General features: G+C 42.2%; 1 protein-coding gene across 1 annotated transcript in view; it reads right to left on the reverse strand.

The window, feature by feature from the left end:
- Nucleotides 1–290: 290 nt before the first annotated feature.
- Nucleotides 291–19,331, reverse strand: part of LOC109474430 (dynein heavy chain domain-containing protein 1-like) — a 49,318-nt gene continuing 30,277 nt past the window's right edge. Inside the window, exons 52-61 of the mRNA XM_019774725.1 lie at nucleotides 18,956–19,114; nucleotides 18,582–18,704; nucleotides 18,077–18,264; nucleotides 17,330–17,558; nucleotides 16,777–16,968; nucleotides 7,200–7,309; nucleotides 2,399–2,579; nucleotides 1,555–1,644; nucleotides 671–789; nucleotides 291–416 (exon numbers count right to left, since the gene is read on the reverse strand). Of these exons, the coding sequence (XP_019630284.1) occupies nucleotides 291–416; nucleotides 671–789; nucleotides 1,555–1,644; nucleotides 2,399–2,579; nucleotides 7,200–7,309; nucleotides 16,777–16,968; nucleotides 17,330–17,558; nucleotides 18,077–18,264; nucleotides 18,582–18,704; nucleotides 18,956–19,114 (1,517 nt within the window). The remainder of the gene's footprint in view (nucleotides 417–670; nucleotides 790–1,554; nucleotides 1,645–2,398; nucleotides 2,580–7,199; nucleotides 7,310–16,776; nucleotides 16,969–17,329; nucleotides 17,559–18,076; nucleotides 18,265–18,581; nucleotides 18,705–18,955; nucleotides 19,115–19,331) is intronic.

Raw genomic sequence — 19,331 nt, forward strand, 5'->3', positions numbered from 1 at the left:
GGTTTGTTTGTTTGTTCTACATAACCAGTTAAACCAAGTTTACGCATATCACTATGTTACATTATTTTCTTGTATCATGTTTCCATGGGCTCCCTTGGAAATCAGCCTCAATGGCTGAAGGGACTACCCATTTGCTTATCAGATTGATAAATAAATATTAAACCAGTCTTATACAGTAAGTACAAGTTGCACTAGACCGGACTGAAAGGTTTGAACCACTCACACTCCGGGAAAGACCCCTTAGATGTAGATAAGCATGGTAGGATCTTTAACGTGTTTGAGGTGTGGCTTTATTCAGACACAAACAGAAAGCATCCCACCTTTGCTGTGCTCTCTGCCTCATCCTCTTCTATGACTGATGTCCCTTCAAACCCTGTTTTGATGGTGGTAGCTTCATCATCTGTATCCAGGGTATCCTACAGGATGAGGTGCAACAAGTTAAATATAAGTACATACAATGTGATTCTAAGAACATACGTGTAACTCTTTGGGTACGCAGTCAGTGTGTCTTGTCTTGTTTCATTTGGCCAGTCTTTCCCTCCTGCCATCTGCTTGGTTTTCATTCATTTGGTAACGTATCCAACACCCAGCCACCCAATGTGACCAAGCTTCAAAACATAGAGGGCTGTAGCACTGTTACAGTAACAGTTACAACTGTAAGTTATTTTACCTCAGCTTCTGTCTTCACAGTCTCAGCATCTGTCTCTCTGTCATCATCTTCCTCCTCCTCCTCTTCCTCAGACACAGGTGTGGTGGCCTCCGTACCAGGTGTCGTGGCTGTCTCGTACTCTGTGGAACAAGGAGAAAACTGTCAGCACTTTGTACACGTGGGAACAACAAAAAAGTTCCTTCCACAAGGATCTCCGCTTGTCGTCCTCTCACCATCAAAAAAAAAAACACCAATTTAAATTGTTGAAATGTTTGAAAAAATGCAAAATATGGCAGCAGAGCCTGATCAACTGACATATTGCTTGATTTTACTGCAAAATGTTGGAGAACCATGGATTGAAATGTATCGGTGTGGCCTTTAATATCAAATCAAGTCAAATCAAATCAACTTTGATGGTTTCTTCATCTACTGTAGAAGCAGACTTATGAATGATTCTAGCCTCTTTCCTGAATTTCAAAGACTATTATGTGATAGCCTGGGAACTGTCCTGGTTAGTTTACATCTGCTCTGATAGTTGCTACTTGACTATCGAAGCAGATGTTGACTAACAAGGATGGTACCCAGGCTAATGTGTGATCATTATAATTCATATAAAGAAAAACACAAATGCAAAAGATTTGACTCTAACAGTTGGTACATTTTTTTTTTTCAGGAATTAAAGAAATCAAAGAAACTGATTGGTTCTACATGTATTTAATCTACCATCGCCAGAGACACCACTTTAACCTTTAGCACTCTAAGATCAAATGTACCTGAAGACATTTGATGCCACATGGCATTCTTGGAGTGCTAAGGGTTAAAAAAAATCACTGCCACCATCCAGGGTCACCACCAATGGAAACAATTTTTGATTCAGAAGATCACAGGATCTTCCACCCGCTAACCTGAATACTCGGTCGTCGCTCGTGTCATCCTTGACTCCGGAGTCGTTATGTCAGTCTCGTAATCAGTGGCCACAGTTTCGTATCCATCACCTATAAGGTTAGATCACACGCTGCACACTTAGAGCACACCAATTCAACTTCTTGGTTTCTTGGTTTTCAGATTTGAAATAAGTAAGCACTGACGTATAGCTGGAGGACTGCTTTCCTGCTGTCCTCTTTCTAAATCTTTTAGTAAAAATTGCCAGATAATCAAGAAAATAAATTGGTGTGGTCTTGAGTAAAAACAGGATGGGGGAAACTTCACACATGTTAAATAAAACAGGCAAGAGGCAGAAATGAATGAGATAAAACGAGAAATAAACTCAGTCTGTTAATTATTTTATTGAATCTCTCAGCTATCTGACCCAAGTGTTTTAGGCACGTGACTTTTCCTCACGTGTGATGTCGTGTTTGTTGGAAGTCTGTACTGCGCCCTGTCCCAGTTGAGAGAAGGTTGGTGTGCCCTGACGCCACACGTGAGGAAGAATTATGTGTCTACAGCACTTGGGTCAGATAACTGATAAAGAATCTATTTTTTGGGGGGTTGGAAAACAGTTCATTTCTCATTATGTAATTTACGAAGTTGACAATACTAATAGATGGACTTTAATGCTCAATAGAAATGAATAAGATTAGTATAAATGAATCCAACAAGAGTTCAAAGAACTGCAACTAGGGACAAGAGAAACCTTTTCTTGATGAATTAATCTCAAGAGTCTGTAGTTTATCCAGTGGAGTTGAAATTGTATGAGTATTACTATTAGCTATTATTGTTTATATGGATGTCTAACCTTCAATGACTTACCATCAGTTGTTCGTTCTGACGTTTGTGTTCCGAGTTCCGTCTCTCGGCCCAAGTCCTCGTCTTCCTCCCCTTCCTCCTCTCCCGTGACGGCTGAGATCTCCTGACTCGCGGCAGACAGGGCTCGCGGTGGAGGAGACAGGTACTTCCGAGGAGTGCCAGATTTCTTCTGATCAGCAGGAGTCTGTGGAACAGGAACAAGATTGAAGATAGTTTTAATCCATAGTTACTGTAGTTTCAAGGTTCCAGATTAGACTAAGACTTGTAGTCAGGGTTCTTGACTTAGGTTCTGAGTTTGAATCCCTAGCAGGCTCCAAAGCCCTTTTAAGGAACTGTTACATTATGCATGGTTTAAAGAGTTGTTGCACTGCACATTTATTTACATGTATTCATCAGTCTCTAGGTTACCCAAACTCCCTTTTTCTTAACAAATCATATCCTATGCCTTTTTACTGGTTTTGCACAACCAGTAAACCACTGTTTATAAAATTTAATACTGTAACAATGTTTTGTAGTGTTACTCCTCAGAGTAACTTAAAGCCTTTTAACATTAAAATTTTAAATCTCTTTGTAACCAATGCAAACCTGATGCAACATGACTACCTGCACATTTCTAATTTAGTCTCAAAATTTCCCATCGCAACAAAGCCAACACACTGCTATGAGGCATTTTGCAATCAGGCAAGCTTTTGGTCTTATAAAACGTTACATCCTGCGATTGGCTCAGCCATAAAAAAAAATTTAAGATTCTTCCATATGCATGACGTGCTTGCCAGCAGGTATGCAGACTGTTGTGTTGCGTGTAATATAATCAGAACGTGTTGGGTGAGAGGGGGAGGTGGCAGTGCCTGGTGTGCTGCTGCTTTTTGTTTCATCGTCCACACCAAAACCGATCATCCTAACGGCTGGCCAATCAGGTTAGTGTGCAAATTTTCCTCTAGTAAGCAGATGTGTGTGAGTGCGAACGAGCTATGATTGTCGTTTGGCTCTTGGTTGCTATGGTAACCCATGGCTGTGTCATGGGTCTACCCAGGCCCTGCTTTCCCCGGTGCACGACGACCCACGGCGAGATGTGCGACTTCGGCTTGGACGAGGAGTACAAACGCCTGTACAATCGAGGTCCCTACACCAACATGGCCTGTGTCTCGTGTGCTGGTAGCAAGTCTGGCACGGGCACGACTTCCCAGCCACCGCCTCCGGACTGCTTCCCCCGCATAGACGTGGTCCAGATCGATGAGTACCCCGTCCGAATCCTGACTAAAGAGTGGATGGAAGTGTTCGACCCTGCCAACCTCCAGTTCCTGAGCATTGCTAATGCTGGTATGGTGAGCGTGGCGGACAACGCCTTTGCTGGCCATGGGCTTGTCCGCCTCACCAACGTGTTCCTGGCAAGGAACAGGCTGCCCCACGTCAAGCGAGGCTGGTTCAAAGGGTTGTCGAGTCTCAACACCTTGTCTTTGGCAAGCAACCGGGTTGCTAAGATCGATGCAGCAGGCTTTGTGGAGATGGAATTCCTTCAGACCTTGTTCCTGAACAACAACCGACTGACAACGATCGACCCCAACTGGTTCCTGAACCTGAAACACCTGGACACCGTCCACCTAGGGTCAAACCTCATGGGGGCGATCCCTGCAAGGGCTTTTGCGAATCTGCCTGCCCTCGTAATGGTGAACCTGAGAGGCAATCCTTTGTCCTGTGTGGACAGGGATGCATTTCAGGGGCTTGTTGTTCCGTTGAAAGCTAGGTTGGGTGCAGACAGTCTGGTCCCGCTTGACGGAGGCACTCCACAGACAGTCGCATGGAAGCTAGAGTCCTCGCTTGAAAAAGGGAAGACGACAGAATCCATGATAGTGCACGACTTGGTGTTCTGCGGTACCTTCTCCCCTGGCAGAAACGACTACCATCTGAAGTGGCTGTTCGGCTTCCCTCTCTCCTTCCCCCGAGGTCCAGAGTTTGCTTGCGAGGGGACATGGATGCGGAAGAGGGAAGCCGGGGGCGAGCCTCCTCTTGTCGTCATAGCAACAGACAAGATGGAGGCGTCTGACATGCCCTTGTTCTGCCGACAGGTGTGGGAGTCTGGGAGCGGTCTGACCCTGGGGTTGCCCGGTGCACATCGCCTCCGACTCGGCACCGTGAATGGAACTGGCACCCCAATGGGACGCATCGCCATGGCCTTCTACACGAGTAACTCTGACGAAGCCGCCACCGAAGCCAAAGGGGATCCGCCGAGGCGCAACGATGCCATCTTGGAGAAGACAGTGAAGGTCACCTGCCTGGTTCTGACAAGGGAGAAGACTACCCCGATGACGTTCCAGGGCGCGCCGTCTCCGAGGCTCGAGAAATGCGCCGCCCCTCCCACCATGATCACCGACCCTCCCGCCAAGATCACCGACCCTCCCGCCAAGATCACCGACCCTCCCACCGAGATGGCAACAACGGCTGGCGTGGCCATCGAGGACACAGCCCCAACAGATGATGCATCGATGACTCTGGTTCCAACAGAGGAAGCAGACATCGATGCGACGGTTGACGTGGCAACAGAAAGCGACACCGAAACGACCTCCGGACCCGGCACCACTCCACCAGGCAAGGCTGAAGCTGCTCCCGTGTCCCTGGTGTACTATTCCCTCCTCTCGATGATAAGCATCCCGGCCTTCGTCATCATCTTTGTGATCGTGAAGAAAATGCGCTGTTCAAAGGGCCGACAGGAGCAAGGCAATGATGGCAACAATGCTGATGGTGCTGATGCTGATGGCAATGCTGGTAATCATGATGGCAGTGGTCAGGCCCACCTGTACTGGGTGATACCTGACAATGTGGCTGAGGCTGCGGCAGCGCAAGCTTCCACCTCAGACACTGTCCATGCCTCCTCAACCGACCCTGATGACTCGACAACCCAGGACAAGACCCATGCTGACTTGAAGGCCCAGGCTACAACCGACCTTGATGAGTCAACCACCCAGGCCAAGACCCACGCTGACTCGGCGGCCCAGGCTACAACCGACCCTGATGACTCAAAGACCCAGGCTGCAACCGACCCTGATGACTGGGCGGCCCAGGCTACAACTGACCCTGATGACTCGGTGGCCCAGGCTACAACTGACCCTGATGACTCAACGACCCAGGCCAAGACCCATGCTGACTCAAAGACCCAGGCTACCACCCACCCTGCCTCGACAACCCAGGATAACACCCACCACGACTCAACGATCCAGGCTATAACTGACCCTGACTCAACGACCCAGGCTACCACCCACCCTGCCTCGACAACCCAGGATAAGACCCACCCTGACACAACGGCCCATGGCACAACCCACTCTGCTTCGATGACCAAAGGTATTCCAGCCGTGGTCCCCAGTGCTGGTCAGGGCATGGATAGGCCAGTGTCCTTCCCAGCTGGTCCTATATCTGCCATCAAAGTCTCGGAGGCCTCAAAGCGAGCATCGCTTCCACCCATTGCATGCTCTAATGATGAGGAGGCTGACCAGGCCAAACCAGATGCCTCCAGGGCAGCCTCCCTCCCAGCCCCTGGCCCAAAAAAGGATAAAGAAGCCTCAGACGAGGTTGAGGGTTCTGGCTAGGGCAGCACCTCTCCTGTGACCTACTGCCCAGGATCCCAGGCAGACCCTTTATACAGGGATGCCCAGTGACAAATTGTAGTACATGCATGCCTCGGAAATGAGAAAAAAAATCCTTTTGAAGTTTCAACAAATCTTAAGCAACTAAAGTGCATAAAGAAAATAAAAACTCAAAAATTTACCAGAAATCCATTTTTTGTGCCACAAAGCATGAAACTATTTCACAAACAACAATATTCATCTGCATAATGTTTCAATTTCTGTTGACCCAATTCTTCTTCTCCTGACTCAAGCTCTTACAAAATTGAAATCTGCAGTTTTTTTGAAACAGTTAGCACCACTGCAATGTATACATTGATTTTAAAAAAGCTGCATGATCTGATCTACAAAATGTTACAGCCCTAAGCAGCATACATTGTCTTTAATTTTGTTATATATTTGCCATGCAAAACATAAAGTCTGGCTTGACTTGTTTTCCACAAAATTACTCTGTAACATGCAGCTCTATCCAATTTGATACACCTGTCACATGAAAAGAGTAGGGAAATAGCTGAGTAGAGGAAGAATGAACCATCTAGCATACTTCAGCCTTCAAAGAGATTCCAGCTCCCAACAATGCTCTCTGCAGTCTCATTTGACAAGTAGTGGAAAATGAATATTGATAAGTTACAGGGGTATTAACCCCACATGGCTTGAGTTGTGTACATGGTGGCATTGTGGAAAGACTGTGCATGCCCTCTTTCTTAAATTAAATCTTGTATCTTTGTTGCGAATACTTAGTATGTTTTGTGCTTTAGCATATATGGTAAACATATTCGAAAAGTAGTTTTAAAAACAAATTTAAAGTGAATGTCACACCAAATTTATCCTGCAATTATAAATTTTGCAATGGGCAACATAAATCCCTAAATTATTAACCAAGACTTTGGAGAAGCCAAATGGTTTGAAAAGTACTAAATTTGAAAACTGATTGGCTTCCTTTCCTTTGACTGAACAGTCTGCCACAATCCTTTGGCATTACAAGGGTGGCAAAAACACCAAACATATATTAACTACATCAAATTTAAGCTACAAATTTAAGCCACAAGGGAGCCCAAAATTGACTATGTCTTTTTAAACTGATAGGATAGCACTTACCTACAACATCATATAATTTTATATGATGTTTTATATGATATTATATCTTATATTTGACTGCAAGAGAAAAGTATATTAAATGGGCCTACCTCTGGGATAGCGGGCATGACAAAAGGTCGTGAGGGGTCATATCCCTCCTCTCCGGTACAGAAGTGTTTCTCCACAGTGGATGTCAGAGCCTCGCGGAACCACTGCACATCTGCAGACAGACAACAAAAACATATTAAACAATTTTAGACAGTCACTATACTAGTATGTGTGCATGTGTAGATACTATTTTGGTGTGTTGTGTTTTCTTTTTGTAGAATTCTTTGAATAGTCATTATTCATGGTACATGTATATTGTTGACTACTTGATGCAATGTTAGTTTTCTTGTGATATGAAATGATATTGAACCTATCAAGATCAAAAGTTGCTGTTTTGAGGTCAAATTTGTTCCCTGTTGATACATACATTGCAAATCTAACAACTTTTAAAAGACTGACTCAGTAAAGGCCAAACTACAACCTTTCACAGAAAAATATCAACAAGGTGAAACAATTTCAGTTGTCTCTATAACCTTTACTTCGAATCATGGTAAATTGAAATATTCTTCATACTCATAGTCATAACATTGGAAAAAATTCATTACTAAAGTACTAAATTGGAAAATTTGAAAAAAAAAACTTTATTATTGAGGGAGAATTATCAAGTAAAATCATGTTCGATTGTGTTTGTGGGAGGGGGGAGCTAATGAAAGGGCAGAATGCCCACTTTTTTTTTTTCAGGATCTGGGAAGGATGATATACATGTAAGCCAGTGGCAACAACTACATAATGATCCACTGTCCATCCATGGAGTCACATTTCTATCTGCATAGCATGGCATCACAGAGGTGGTGAATTGCCCATTCCTTGACGAAGACTGTGTAGCACAGTTTAAGGTTTGGGTAGGTCCAATTTCTTGTGTTGGAAATAACAATTCAAACCTGTTGTAGAACTACAAAAAAAGTAAGGCAGGCAACTTTTCCATAGACTGTTAGGCATACTAGTGTAATTGGCAAACTTTTCTTTTGGAATTCTTTCATCCAAATTTGACAAAGATAAATTTGGCTAGTGTAAAAAAAGATTATTGTATTTCATATATCTTTTACAAAAGGCTCCCTTTGCATTAATGACAGAAATTGCTGAGTAAAATGTACAGCAACTGAAATTGGATTTGTATGACCCTTGATGATTTCATATTTGGAATATGATGCAAGATTACAGAGTACGATTTAAAACAAATTAAAACACTCAAAACTTTTTACAATTTGCATTTAGTATAAAATTTTGTCAGTGTATGCATATGCACATTTTTAAGTCATATACCTAAACCATTTATTATGTAATACTATATTTTTGTTTAGGGCATTTTATCTATCTGTTGACAGTGAATAAAGTAAACATAGCTGAATACAAAAAGAGCACACTCAATTTGCTTGCAAATTTTGGTCATTTCATTCAAACACTTGCAGCTTGCCATGATATATAAGTATATACACCATCAAGTTATTATAAGTCCTCTATTGCTCCTAAAGCCAAAAAGTTGTCAAAGAAACCATAATCCTAAATGTTTGACAGAATTTGTTGCCCCATTAACCTTCTCCCTGCTACCTACATGTAACTTCACAACACAATAATACACATTCAGTGCAAAAAGGCTATCTTAGCTGGAAGAAGGTTAATAAAACCCCTACAGTAGCCTACAGACCATCCAATGATCAGTTAATGGTTAGAAGTACAAACTTTTACAGTCAAGTACTCTTCTACAAGCACATCCCACTAATAGATGACCTACACTCAACTGTGGAATTTATGGTCTCTAAAGTGGCAGCTCTTTTCAACTATAATGACAAGCCTTGATGCTGTGTCATTGAGAAAGGAACTTTAAGTAAATTTCCAAATTTCACTCAGGTGGAGATGAGTACAGGGGCATCTGTCAAATAAGACATTAAACAGAGGTCCTGTATTTAGGGAGAGCCACAGACCTCCAGCACATTAAAGAACCCAACACACTTATCAAAAGGAGTAGGCATCCCTCTCTATGTGAGTCAATCAAAATCATTCTGGTCTAAATAGGGGAAAAGAATGTTCCTGAGCAGCCTTTGTAACAGTTACCCCTACTTCTCCTATTGAGTCAGTTAGTCCTCACTCTTAGTGAGTCAAGCACTTTTTCTGACTTAAGGAGAGGAGATGCTGTTCCAGGAACCGGAACTTAATACTGTATTTTGGTTCAGTGCCTAGAAGTGGTCTCCTGGCCTTGCACTGAACAAATTCATTAACAGCCAAAAAAGACAGGCATGCAAGAAGTACATGTACAGAGTCTGATACATATGTACATGTATGAAATGCGGTAGTAAACTTTCATCATCATTACCATCACTACAATGTAGGACATAAAGGCAGGCCATCATTGTCCTCTATACTGTTATCATTAATCCATGTATTACGACCTACATTGTTGTACAGTCACAACTAATGGAGAGACATGTTCCTTTGAATCAACATGAGGTCTTGTTTCTGTGGGCTTCTGTAGGGGTACCTTATTGGCCCCCTCCTTCCAAAATTAACCTTAAAATTCTCCCAGGACTTTTCTAATACTGGTGGTGCATACACATACATGGCATTTACAAAAAAGCAGCTTAAAAATATCCATTAGTATTAAACATATACTGCAAGCATTTTGGATGTGATTCTACTAGTAGGTGCAACTTACATGTAAGTGCAATTTCTCTGTAAATCAACAAGCACATGGTATATTAAACTGTGAATATTTGCACACATAGAACTGAATAGAGGGAAAAATTGTCAAAGAAAATCATTTCTGACATCATCTTAACCTTAGATGAACAATGATTCAACATGTGTAAAATAACATTATAAATGTATCAATTTTGTGTGATGTTTATACTATTAGTAAGTTTACTGAATGTTATGAATCAAAGGGAAGCAAACATCCAACTACTGAAAGCTTTTTTTTTTTAGATTTGCTCAAAAATATCAAATATTTCCAATGTTAGACTCCATGAAATTCAAAAAACAAAAATTTTCGATGGCTATTTTGATCACATTACCCAATTGGAAAACAAAACAACTAAAGTCAGTAGAAACAATTTTTTCTTTTGTTAACAGCCAGATGACTAATTAAAGTAAATAAAGTAAAATTGTGCCATGAGCCTATCTTTAATGTTTGAATAAAAAAATATCAGCTCTTCTATTGCAGCTTATAGTTACAGTACCTGTGAAGATTGTGTATTGTTTGTTTGTTAGTAAATCAGCAGTGAACTCTGTACTGTAGATCAGTCAAATAGTCTGGCACAAGCTTGTAAGCATGTTATGCATATACAATGTAACGTTACTAGTATATCATCATAAAAATAGTGACAATAGCAAATTTAGGAGTCAATAGTCAACTATGAAGAATTTCATAAACTTGAAGATGCTGCTTAGGTCCAATACAACAGAAAATGATCTACATTTGAATAAGCAGGTCTCTGGGTTTACATTGTCAATGAAACCAAAACAAGCCAAGAGAGTATAATAATTGGTGACTACATTGTATCGTTCAACTGAGCACAATAAATTAGATCATGGCACATTATAACACTGCTCTGTCGTGGGTCTTTCATGTGTCAGTTATGATCATCATCAGTTATATAATCCTTATCTTCAAGCGTCATCATTTGAATAATGACGGTAATCATTGGTGGAGTCGTGACAGATACCAGTTAGAGCTGTCCTCAAGGACTTCCCCTTGGGAAAAGCACTTCACTCGGCCGGGGGAAGACATCCGTTGGATAGGATGTTAAAGGAGGTCCCCTGTTTGAGTGGCTAATCTGAAGAGACTTACTATTAAATGCAGCACCTGATCCAGTAATTCTTGAGATACCTGGATGCACACTACAAATTATCCAAGTGTTGAAGGCATTCTTAGGAAGGCCATGAATAAATGTCTGCAAGTTTGATGTAAGTAAAAGTAATGAATAGCTGACAGGTTTCTACTGGGACATCATTTGCAAGTTCTTTGAAGAGTATTGGAGAACTCCCTGTTGGAGCCATTTCCTGTGTCCGACCTTTTGACCTCCTGTCATTCTGCCTGTCAATCTTCCCCCACACCCATAAGGTTGTTAATGTCCTCTGTCCAGACAAACAGACACATAAACCCACCGCTCAGCCACCCAAAACAATACTTCCCACACTCGAAATAGCTTAAAAGCAACATAAAGTACAACAGCTACTACAGCACGTCGGCAGAACGTACTGCACCTGCGCGAAACCCGTAATGTATTGTGCATAGCATTTCAGCAGAATGTCTCATATAAGGTTGTATTCGCTTATATAAGGTTAGCATTTCAACAGTAGTTTCCAAATGTTGTGTCAGAAAAGATATCCACTGCAACAGTGAAAATTCTGATGCAATGTTGACGAAAAATCCGTTGACTAAAAACGTGAAAATCCAGGGTTCTGCGCAGGCGCAGTACGTTCTGCCGACGTGCTAGCTACTACAACCTTGACATCCAAGCAAGAACCAAGTAGTAATACAGAACTCATGAATAAAGGAAAAACATCAACCACTATATTTTAATTGGGCTTACAGCACTGCAATGAAAGACTAGGTTGAGTCCCAGAAGATTTTCTGCCCTAATTGTTCAACCTTCTTCATCTAAATTTGAATGTCCTGTGGCCTACTAGTGCAATAACATTACATCACCTGACCAGACCTGTCATATGTGATCACTGATTACTGGTATCACATGTTGTTTGTGTACAACTGGGAGATAGGAGGACATGTACATGTATATTTAATATGTTTATATATGTTTATAGGTCTTGCGTGATAGACAGCTACATGCATATCATCACTGTGTAACTGTGGGGCAGCCAACCACATGCCCTATTCAGGATTTCTCAACGCCCATCATATGGTAGCATTGCCTTTGTACACAAGCCATCCTCGGTGTTCACTCGCAGATTCAAGGATACGATAGGATAGGCAGCTGTATTGTTCCTTGCAGCTGGAATTCATCTCTTTTCGTTGTAGTAGCAAAAAAAACGTTCTCAATCATGGACAGCTCGTTTCTCGCCAATTCGAGCGACAGCTTTTCTGTCTTGTGTGAGTTAGCGTTGGCAGGAAACGAGAGCGTGTTGGACGAGGGAAACCTGACGCGCTGCATCGGTGGGGAACATTTCCGCACCAGTCAGATCGTCAACGCGACTCTCATCCTGCTGTTTGGAACAACGGGAGCCGTGGGAAACATGTTGGCCTTCTACGCTTTCTTCAGGTAAGTCATAAAAATATTACATTATAACAGAATCCAGAACAATAAGGGAAAATCCATGTTACTCCCTTTTTTCCGAGTTTTTATTTTTACCAAATCGCAGCTGTTTTGGCTGGATATGAAGAAAGCTAAGACATATATATATAGATATTTACAACATATTGAGTCAAATTCCTCATTCACAGTTTTGATTATTCATCCATGTTGGGTGGATTTCTTTAACTTGAAGGGGACATGTGGACTCTGAGTCATTTGAAAAAAAAAGAGAATATGTAAAGAAACAGCCCAGCAAAGCATGTCAACAAAGGACTGACTGTCTACCTGTAGACTAGTCATACCCCATGGAGTGGCTGTCAATATAAATTTCAAATACTCAAAAGCTGGATTTGGAGGTGGCAAGGTAGTCTTGTGGTTAGGGTTGTTGGCTCTAAATCTGAAGGTTCTGGGTTCAAATCCCTGGCAGGCCACAGTGCTGTGACTTTGGGAAAGGCTTTTACACCTATTTACTCAATCAACTGAAGTGAAAATGATTACCTAGCTTCAGTTAGGGGCATCCTCTTGTTCCCTATTTGAATTCCTTTTCACTTGCTCAAAATATTTCAATACATACCATCCTATAAATTCAATTGTTGTGTACAAATGGACTTTAGAATTTATAGACCTTAGAACCATTATTGTAAACAATACAATAATTATTGTGGTTTCAGGCACATTTTTATACCTTAGACCCATTATTGTAAACAATACAATTGTGCATGGTTACACGTGGTGACATGTTAAGCATTGCTAAAATGGTTTCCTATGCTTAAGCATTGCTAAAATGGTTTCCTATGCTTCAAACCTTGTCGCTAATTCTAGAATCATCATTCTACATGACAGAACCCTTTCCTGTCCTTGGTGCTGAACCTATGGTGTTTATGTCATGAAAAGCTACTGATTTGATTTGATTTGATTTATTAGGCTGATAACATATATGTATGCAGCCAGGACTGCCCAACTAGCCGGAGGCTATTATAAAGGGCTAGCCCTCACAACAAGAACATAAACAAGTCGGAACTGATGGGGACACATCTGTTAATAGTTTAATAAGGCTCCCTAGGCGAGGAAATGATTTGCTTTGATTTATTTGGCTGTGTAATATATTAAAGCCAAGGCTGTCTGGGGCCTCTTTTTGCAGTTGTGCCCTAAGGCCACCCAATTTAATTTGTCGGTTCTCTGATTTTTTCAGAAAAAATATGAAGCGACAGGGGAAAAAAAACAGGTCTAGGCATCCTATTATAGCTCCAAATGCTACAATAGGAGCCAAGAAGTCAACACAAAAGGCTGGGTTAATATTTAAACAATGAATTTTGAACGTTTAATCAAACCACTGCCTTGATAGATGGAAAACTGTACCAACTAGGAAGAAAAGGACTTTCCTGAACTGTTAGCATATTTGAGTTGATCAGAATCAGAAAAAATGAAGAGGCAAATTGGAAATCCGACAAACTGAATTGCTCTGGCCTAAGAATAAGCCATTAGTCTACTGGATGTTTGCAGAGCCTACATGTATGGCTTCCGTATTCAAATTTTCAATAATTCATTATGCTTTATTTTCTACTACTCCTCTGTTTTAATCTAGGGCTCTAAGAAAGCCTAAAAACTACCTGGTGGCCAATCTGTGCTTGAGCCAGCTGCTCATGTGCTTATCATACAGTCCAGTGACTGCAGTATCAAACTATCTTCACAGATGGGTGGGAGGCTACATAGGTGAGTACAAAACATGCAATATAATTCACCATTCTTTTACACAGGAAAACTGTACAGTTACTTTTTAGCAACTTGATAGAATTTGAAAACTGTGAGAAGCATACATTAGCATCCATTACTATTCGTTAGATACATCACTGATGAAAAGTAGTGTATGCTTCTTGAAATGTCTGACAGTTGCCAAATTTCTATCGAGTTGTTTGTTTGTTTGTTGCTCCAGTGTGTACCTTCTTCAACTTCACCCTTCTTTTCACTTAAGTCCTGCAGACAAACCTGTACTAATGACCACCTAAATCTGGACATTACCCCCAGCTAAACAAATACATGTACTACTCTCTGAAAACTAAGATTGTGTCACAGAAAAGTCACTTAGAACCTTCTACTGTTACAGTAGTTTTTCCTAAAAAGGCAAATATGTGCTTACAACTTCAAGCAGCACTATGATAGTTCTTCAAAGAAAGCAGGTTCAAAGTAACTGTCTTTTGATGTAGAAAACTACAAAGCTTTTCAAAAGGAAACCAAGATCAAGGTGGTTACCTGTTTTATCTCAGCCAATTTATCTGTGCTGTGAATTTCTCACTCACGATCTGACTTTGTTTTATCATCATGCATATTAGAAAACAGTTACTCAAGCAATTCAATAGATTTGAAACTGACAAAAAGAAGTGGATGCTACTTGATTGAAACATTTGACAGTTCTCAAACCTATCCAGTTGCTTGAGTAACAGTCACCTTGTGTATCTCATTACCTGGATGTCTAACATTCTTTGGCGTAATATCATCATGCGTTTCAGTCTATCTGTGTGTCTGTGTAACAATGGGGTTTAAGTGCCTCTATCTGATCCATTCCAATGGGTCTGGACCTTTTGGCTTGGTGGTTAGCGCGCTGGTGTCGTAAGCTGGCTGCCCGGGTTCACATAATGCATAGACATACCAGTACATCTTTAATGCTGCTGTTTTTTGTGTGACAGAGAGGGTTGCAAAGCAGTAAGGGTAACTGTGAAGCTGGTGTGTTACGTCGAAGGGCGGTTATACCGGCTAAACTGCTACAGATACAGGTAATGAGGTGAAGTCCGCCATCTCTGATTGTCTCATGTTTGTGTCTTTGATTTTCTGCAGGGTGCCAGGTGGTCGGCTTTCTCACTGGCGTGTCCTGTATGGTGTCCATCCTGTCAATCACTGCCATCGCTAGGCAACAGCTGGGCGTGGTCAGGGCGCCTCTCCACAGCCTGACAGCCTTCAAGCACTCCACAGAGCTGAAGCGAGTGGTCTTCATTTGGTTCATATCTATAGTTTGTATGCTACCGCCCTTATTTGGGTGGAACCGGTTTGTTGTAAACCCTCTCCAGTTCAGTGCTACGATGGATTATTTGTCAACTGACGCATCGTCGAAGGCATATATTGTAGTTTTGATGGTCTGTGGATTTTCTGTACCCCTGGCTTCTATTTGTCATAGCTACAGCTCTATATTCCACAGAGTTTTTAAACTTGGGCAAACCAAACATATCAGAAAAAGTGCCAAGAATGGAATCAATGGAATCAGCGTTGCCCTTGCTGGACTCACCATTACATCACTCTTTTGTGTCTGCTGGTTTCCATATATGGTCGTAGTGATTCTGGGCTTGGCAGAAGCAGATATACCACCAGAACTAGACATGGCAGCCTCTCCACTTGCTAAACTGTCAACCACTGTAAATTCCATTTTGTTTGCGCTTTCCCTGCCTGCTTTTCGAAGGTTTTTCTTTGGAGGCAAAGAAAAATATAGGGAGAGTGTAATTGCTATGAAAACATATCACAGGTCCACCAAAAGTTGTGACAGGGTATAACACAATTATAGTTTGTTAATTTCTTTTGTCTTGTATTGTAAAGTATCTTCTTTGTCAAGAATTAATATGTGACTATTTATTTCATGTAAGTCTACAATAGTTAAAATCTAGAAGTAGCCAGTATTAGAGTTTTGTATCAATTTGAGTGATCTGATTTGTATTGTAAACCATCAAGTTTGTATGAAATGTTGAACAAAGTCATGTTTCATGTGTCATCTCAAAACTGTCTCTAATCTTAATGAGGAATTAAAAGAACAAGAAATCACAAAAGATCATTGTGGCCATTTTTACAAAGCTAAAGCTAGTCTGGTGTGTGGTGTGTGGTGTGTGTTTAACTCCCATACTTTTTTCCAAATGCTAAGTCCTAAGCAGAGAAAGCAGTACCATTTTTAAAGTCTGGTAAGACACAGCCGGGGTTCAAACTCACAACCCACTGAATGCAAGGCAAACACTCTACCACTTGGCCATTGCACCAGTTCTTTTTCCCTTATGCAGTCAAACAACCACGTCCATGAAATGACCATTGGTCTAAGACAACCAGTTTTTGCCGGTCCCGAATTTTTCCCCCATGGGTGACAAGCATTAAGCATTGTGCAAAAGACAACCACTTGTCCTCTGTGACCGAGACCACCCCAAGTTGGGTCTGCAAACAACCACAACATTGCCTAAAATGGCCGTGTCATTTTCAGCATTCCAGTCCCGCCGGCTTGTCAACACTGCCGATTGCGGTCTGCCGATTGTACTGCAAAATAAAGCGATTGTGAATGTAAATGAATTATATTTGACATCACCTTCATCCCAGAAGAGTCTGTCAGCAAAAGTCCTGATGGCTTCGTGGCACCACAGCCTGACCACCAGCTTCTGTAAGGGCGGGGCCACGGGAGTGTCGCTATGGCTGCCGGCCCAGCTCAGGCCACGCCTCGGGGTCCGCCCATCACCTGCGTCCTCGGATGGCGGGACGGGGAAAATGCTCACAGACTTCCCTGTAGGCAAACAAAAATTGCAATTGAAACAAAATGGCGAATTACATGATAATTTTCTGAGAGTTTTCTCACATTTGTAGATTCTATTTAATAAAGAACTCCAACTATGTTTACCTATATGCACACAAAAACACACACACACACATATACACACAGATGCACACACTCACATACACAGACACACAAACACACACACACACACACACAGTCACACACATACACAATACACACACAAACACACATAGACAGACAACCAAGAAACAATACTGTAACTGTTACAGTAACTTTACACCCTTATTGAAGTGACATTAAAACACAAAAGTACTCCACTCCCTTGGAGTAAATTAACATCAAAACCTACCTGTTCCTTCTGACGTTGAGGTGTCCCCGGACACCATGCTCCATGTCCTTGAACTTGCCCTTGTCCTGACGGGGCGGGGCTTGCCCCTGACCCTGGGGGTGAGCAGCAGCATCCCCTGCACAACCCGGGACAGGTCGTGCAGGGAGAACACGTGCAGGGCCTTCTGAGGGGTGGGGGGCAGGCGGGCCGACACCTGTCTGTAGAGGTCATGGCAGGCGGACACGATCGCCTGGAGGGGTCAAATGGCAAAGGTCAAGAAACATGGTGTCAAGAATCAACATGGTAATGATACACTATAGCAAGTGATGGAAAACGTTTTTTGATGATATATTAACTATGGAATCAGACAGTTTGCCATTGATTTTGACCATCTGACAGTCTTTGTCCAATGTAAAATCATGCTAACTGGGTCACTTTAGGTCAATGGGGCAGCCTATTGTAAGATGGGTAGAAATTTTGCTGCATTTTTCTTGTTCTCTGTTTTCTTGTCTTGTCTTGTCTTGTTGCCATGCTCTTTGCATAAGACCACCTGTCTAAGAGGACCACTTTTCCTGGGTCCCCTGGGTGGTCATCTTAGACAAGTTTGACAGTCCTTACAGAAGAAGACGAACTTTATTGCACGACAATTGTACAAGGCACAACGTATGGCAACTACTGAACATAGTACAAAAAGAAAAGTTACATTCACCAAGTTGTTAGTGGTCCGAGTCATCCTACATTTGTAGCCACTAGTCAAGCTGTACTTACATTCGCCATGCGCGTGTGGTGAGCCACGCTGTAGACAGGGAACTCCTCCAGCCAGGACTGCAGCATGCCCGTGTACAGCTTCTTCAGGCTGTCCAGCGATGGAGGGTGGAAGGCGATGACCGTGAACAGTCGGATCAGACGACGACTCATCTGGTGACAGGCCGCGCTGTTCCCTATGCCAGCAACAGCTGGAAAATGGAATGGTACAGTAATGTTAGCGGAAAGTACACTTAAGCCCATCAGATTGGTTTAATATTTTTCTACCACACACCACAAAGTTCCTGCAATTGACAGAAAAACAGGTGGTGGCTAGAGCCCTGGTACAGGGTCCCAAACTGGACTGTACGTGCTACAAAAATGTATGGTCTACATGTACCTTTGCTCAATACCTCACTCACTATCCGGTTTATCATCTGTTTGTCCCCTTCATCCAAGGGTTAGATGACTGTGAATGCTAAGCAATACAATGATAATACAATCTAAACATAATGCAGAAAAAATTTACCAGGAGAAGTGCAGGCAGCGACAAAAGCAGCATTACTGATGGGTTTGAAGCTGTGCTTGTCGATGTTGTAGACTCCACCATGAGCCATGATCTGTCGTAGAACCTCCAGACATGGCTGGGTACCTGAGGCAGCAGACAGTAGTCAGCCATGAAGTTAGACAATTAAACACACTTCTGTTAACATCTTCTTTTCCATCAATCATTTCAAAATAAAACAAAAGACGAGTGATGGACATAGCAGCACTGGCTCCCAATACTGTACTCTATACACAATGAAATGACTACTCACCGCTTCTATGGCCTCAAAAAGGCTGCGGGACTACCTTTACCTAAGCTAGTGCATATGTATGTCAAACAAATAAATAGATATTCACCACAGTGGTCGTTAGCTGCCATGTTGATGTCATCGATGAAGAAGACCTGCTGGTTGTGTACTTTGCCCTTACTGCTGATGGTCCTGGCTGTCACAGTACGTTTGGTCAGCATGTCCATCTTAAACTCTATCACCTGCTGTAGCTCCGAGGGACTCAGGCCTGGAAAAGTAAGAAAAAGTTGAACACTTTGTTAACATAGCTGTAAGTCAATTTCCCTGTCGTTGGCAATCATCTCCAGAGATCACACCATGCTTACGTCCATGTAATACATAACACATCATTATGCCTGGCAATTTTCCACCTACCTACACATGCTATCAATCTACTCTGTCCAGACAAACAGACAAACAAACTCTCAGCTCTGCCATTCAAAACA

This window comes from Branchiostoma belcheri, unplaced genomic scaffold (assembly GCF_001625305.1).
Source record: "Branchiostoma belcheri isolate BF01 breed outbred unplaced genomic scaffold, Haploidv18h27 scaffold31, whole genome shotgun sequence".
NCBI classification, from domain to species: domain Eukaryota; kingdom Metazoa; phylum Chordata; class Leptocardii; order Amphioxiformes; family Branchiostomatidae; genus Branchiostoma; species Branchiostoma belcheri.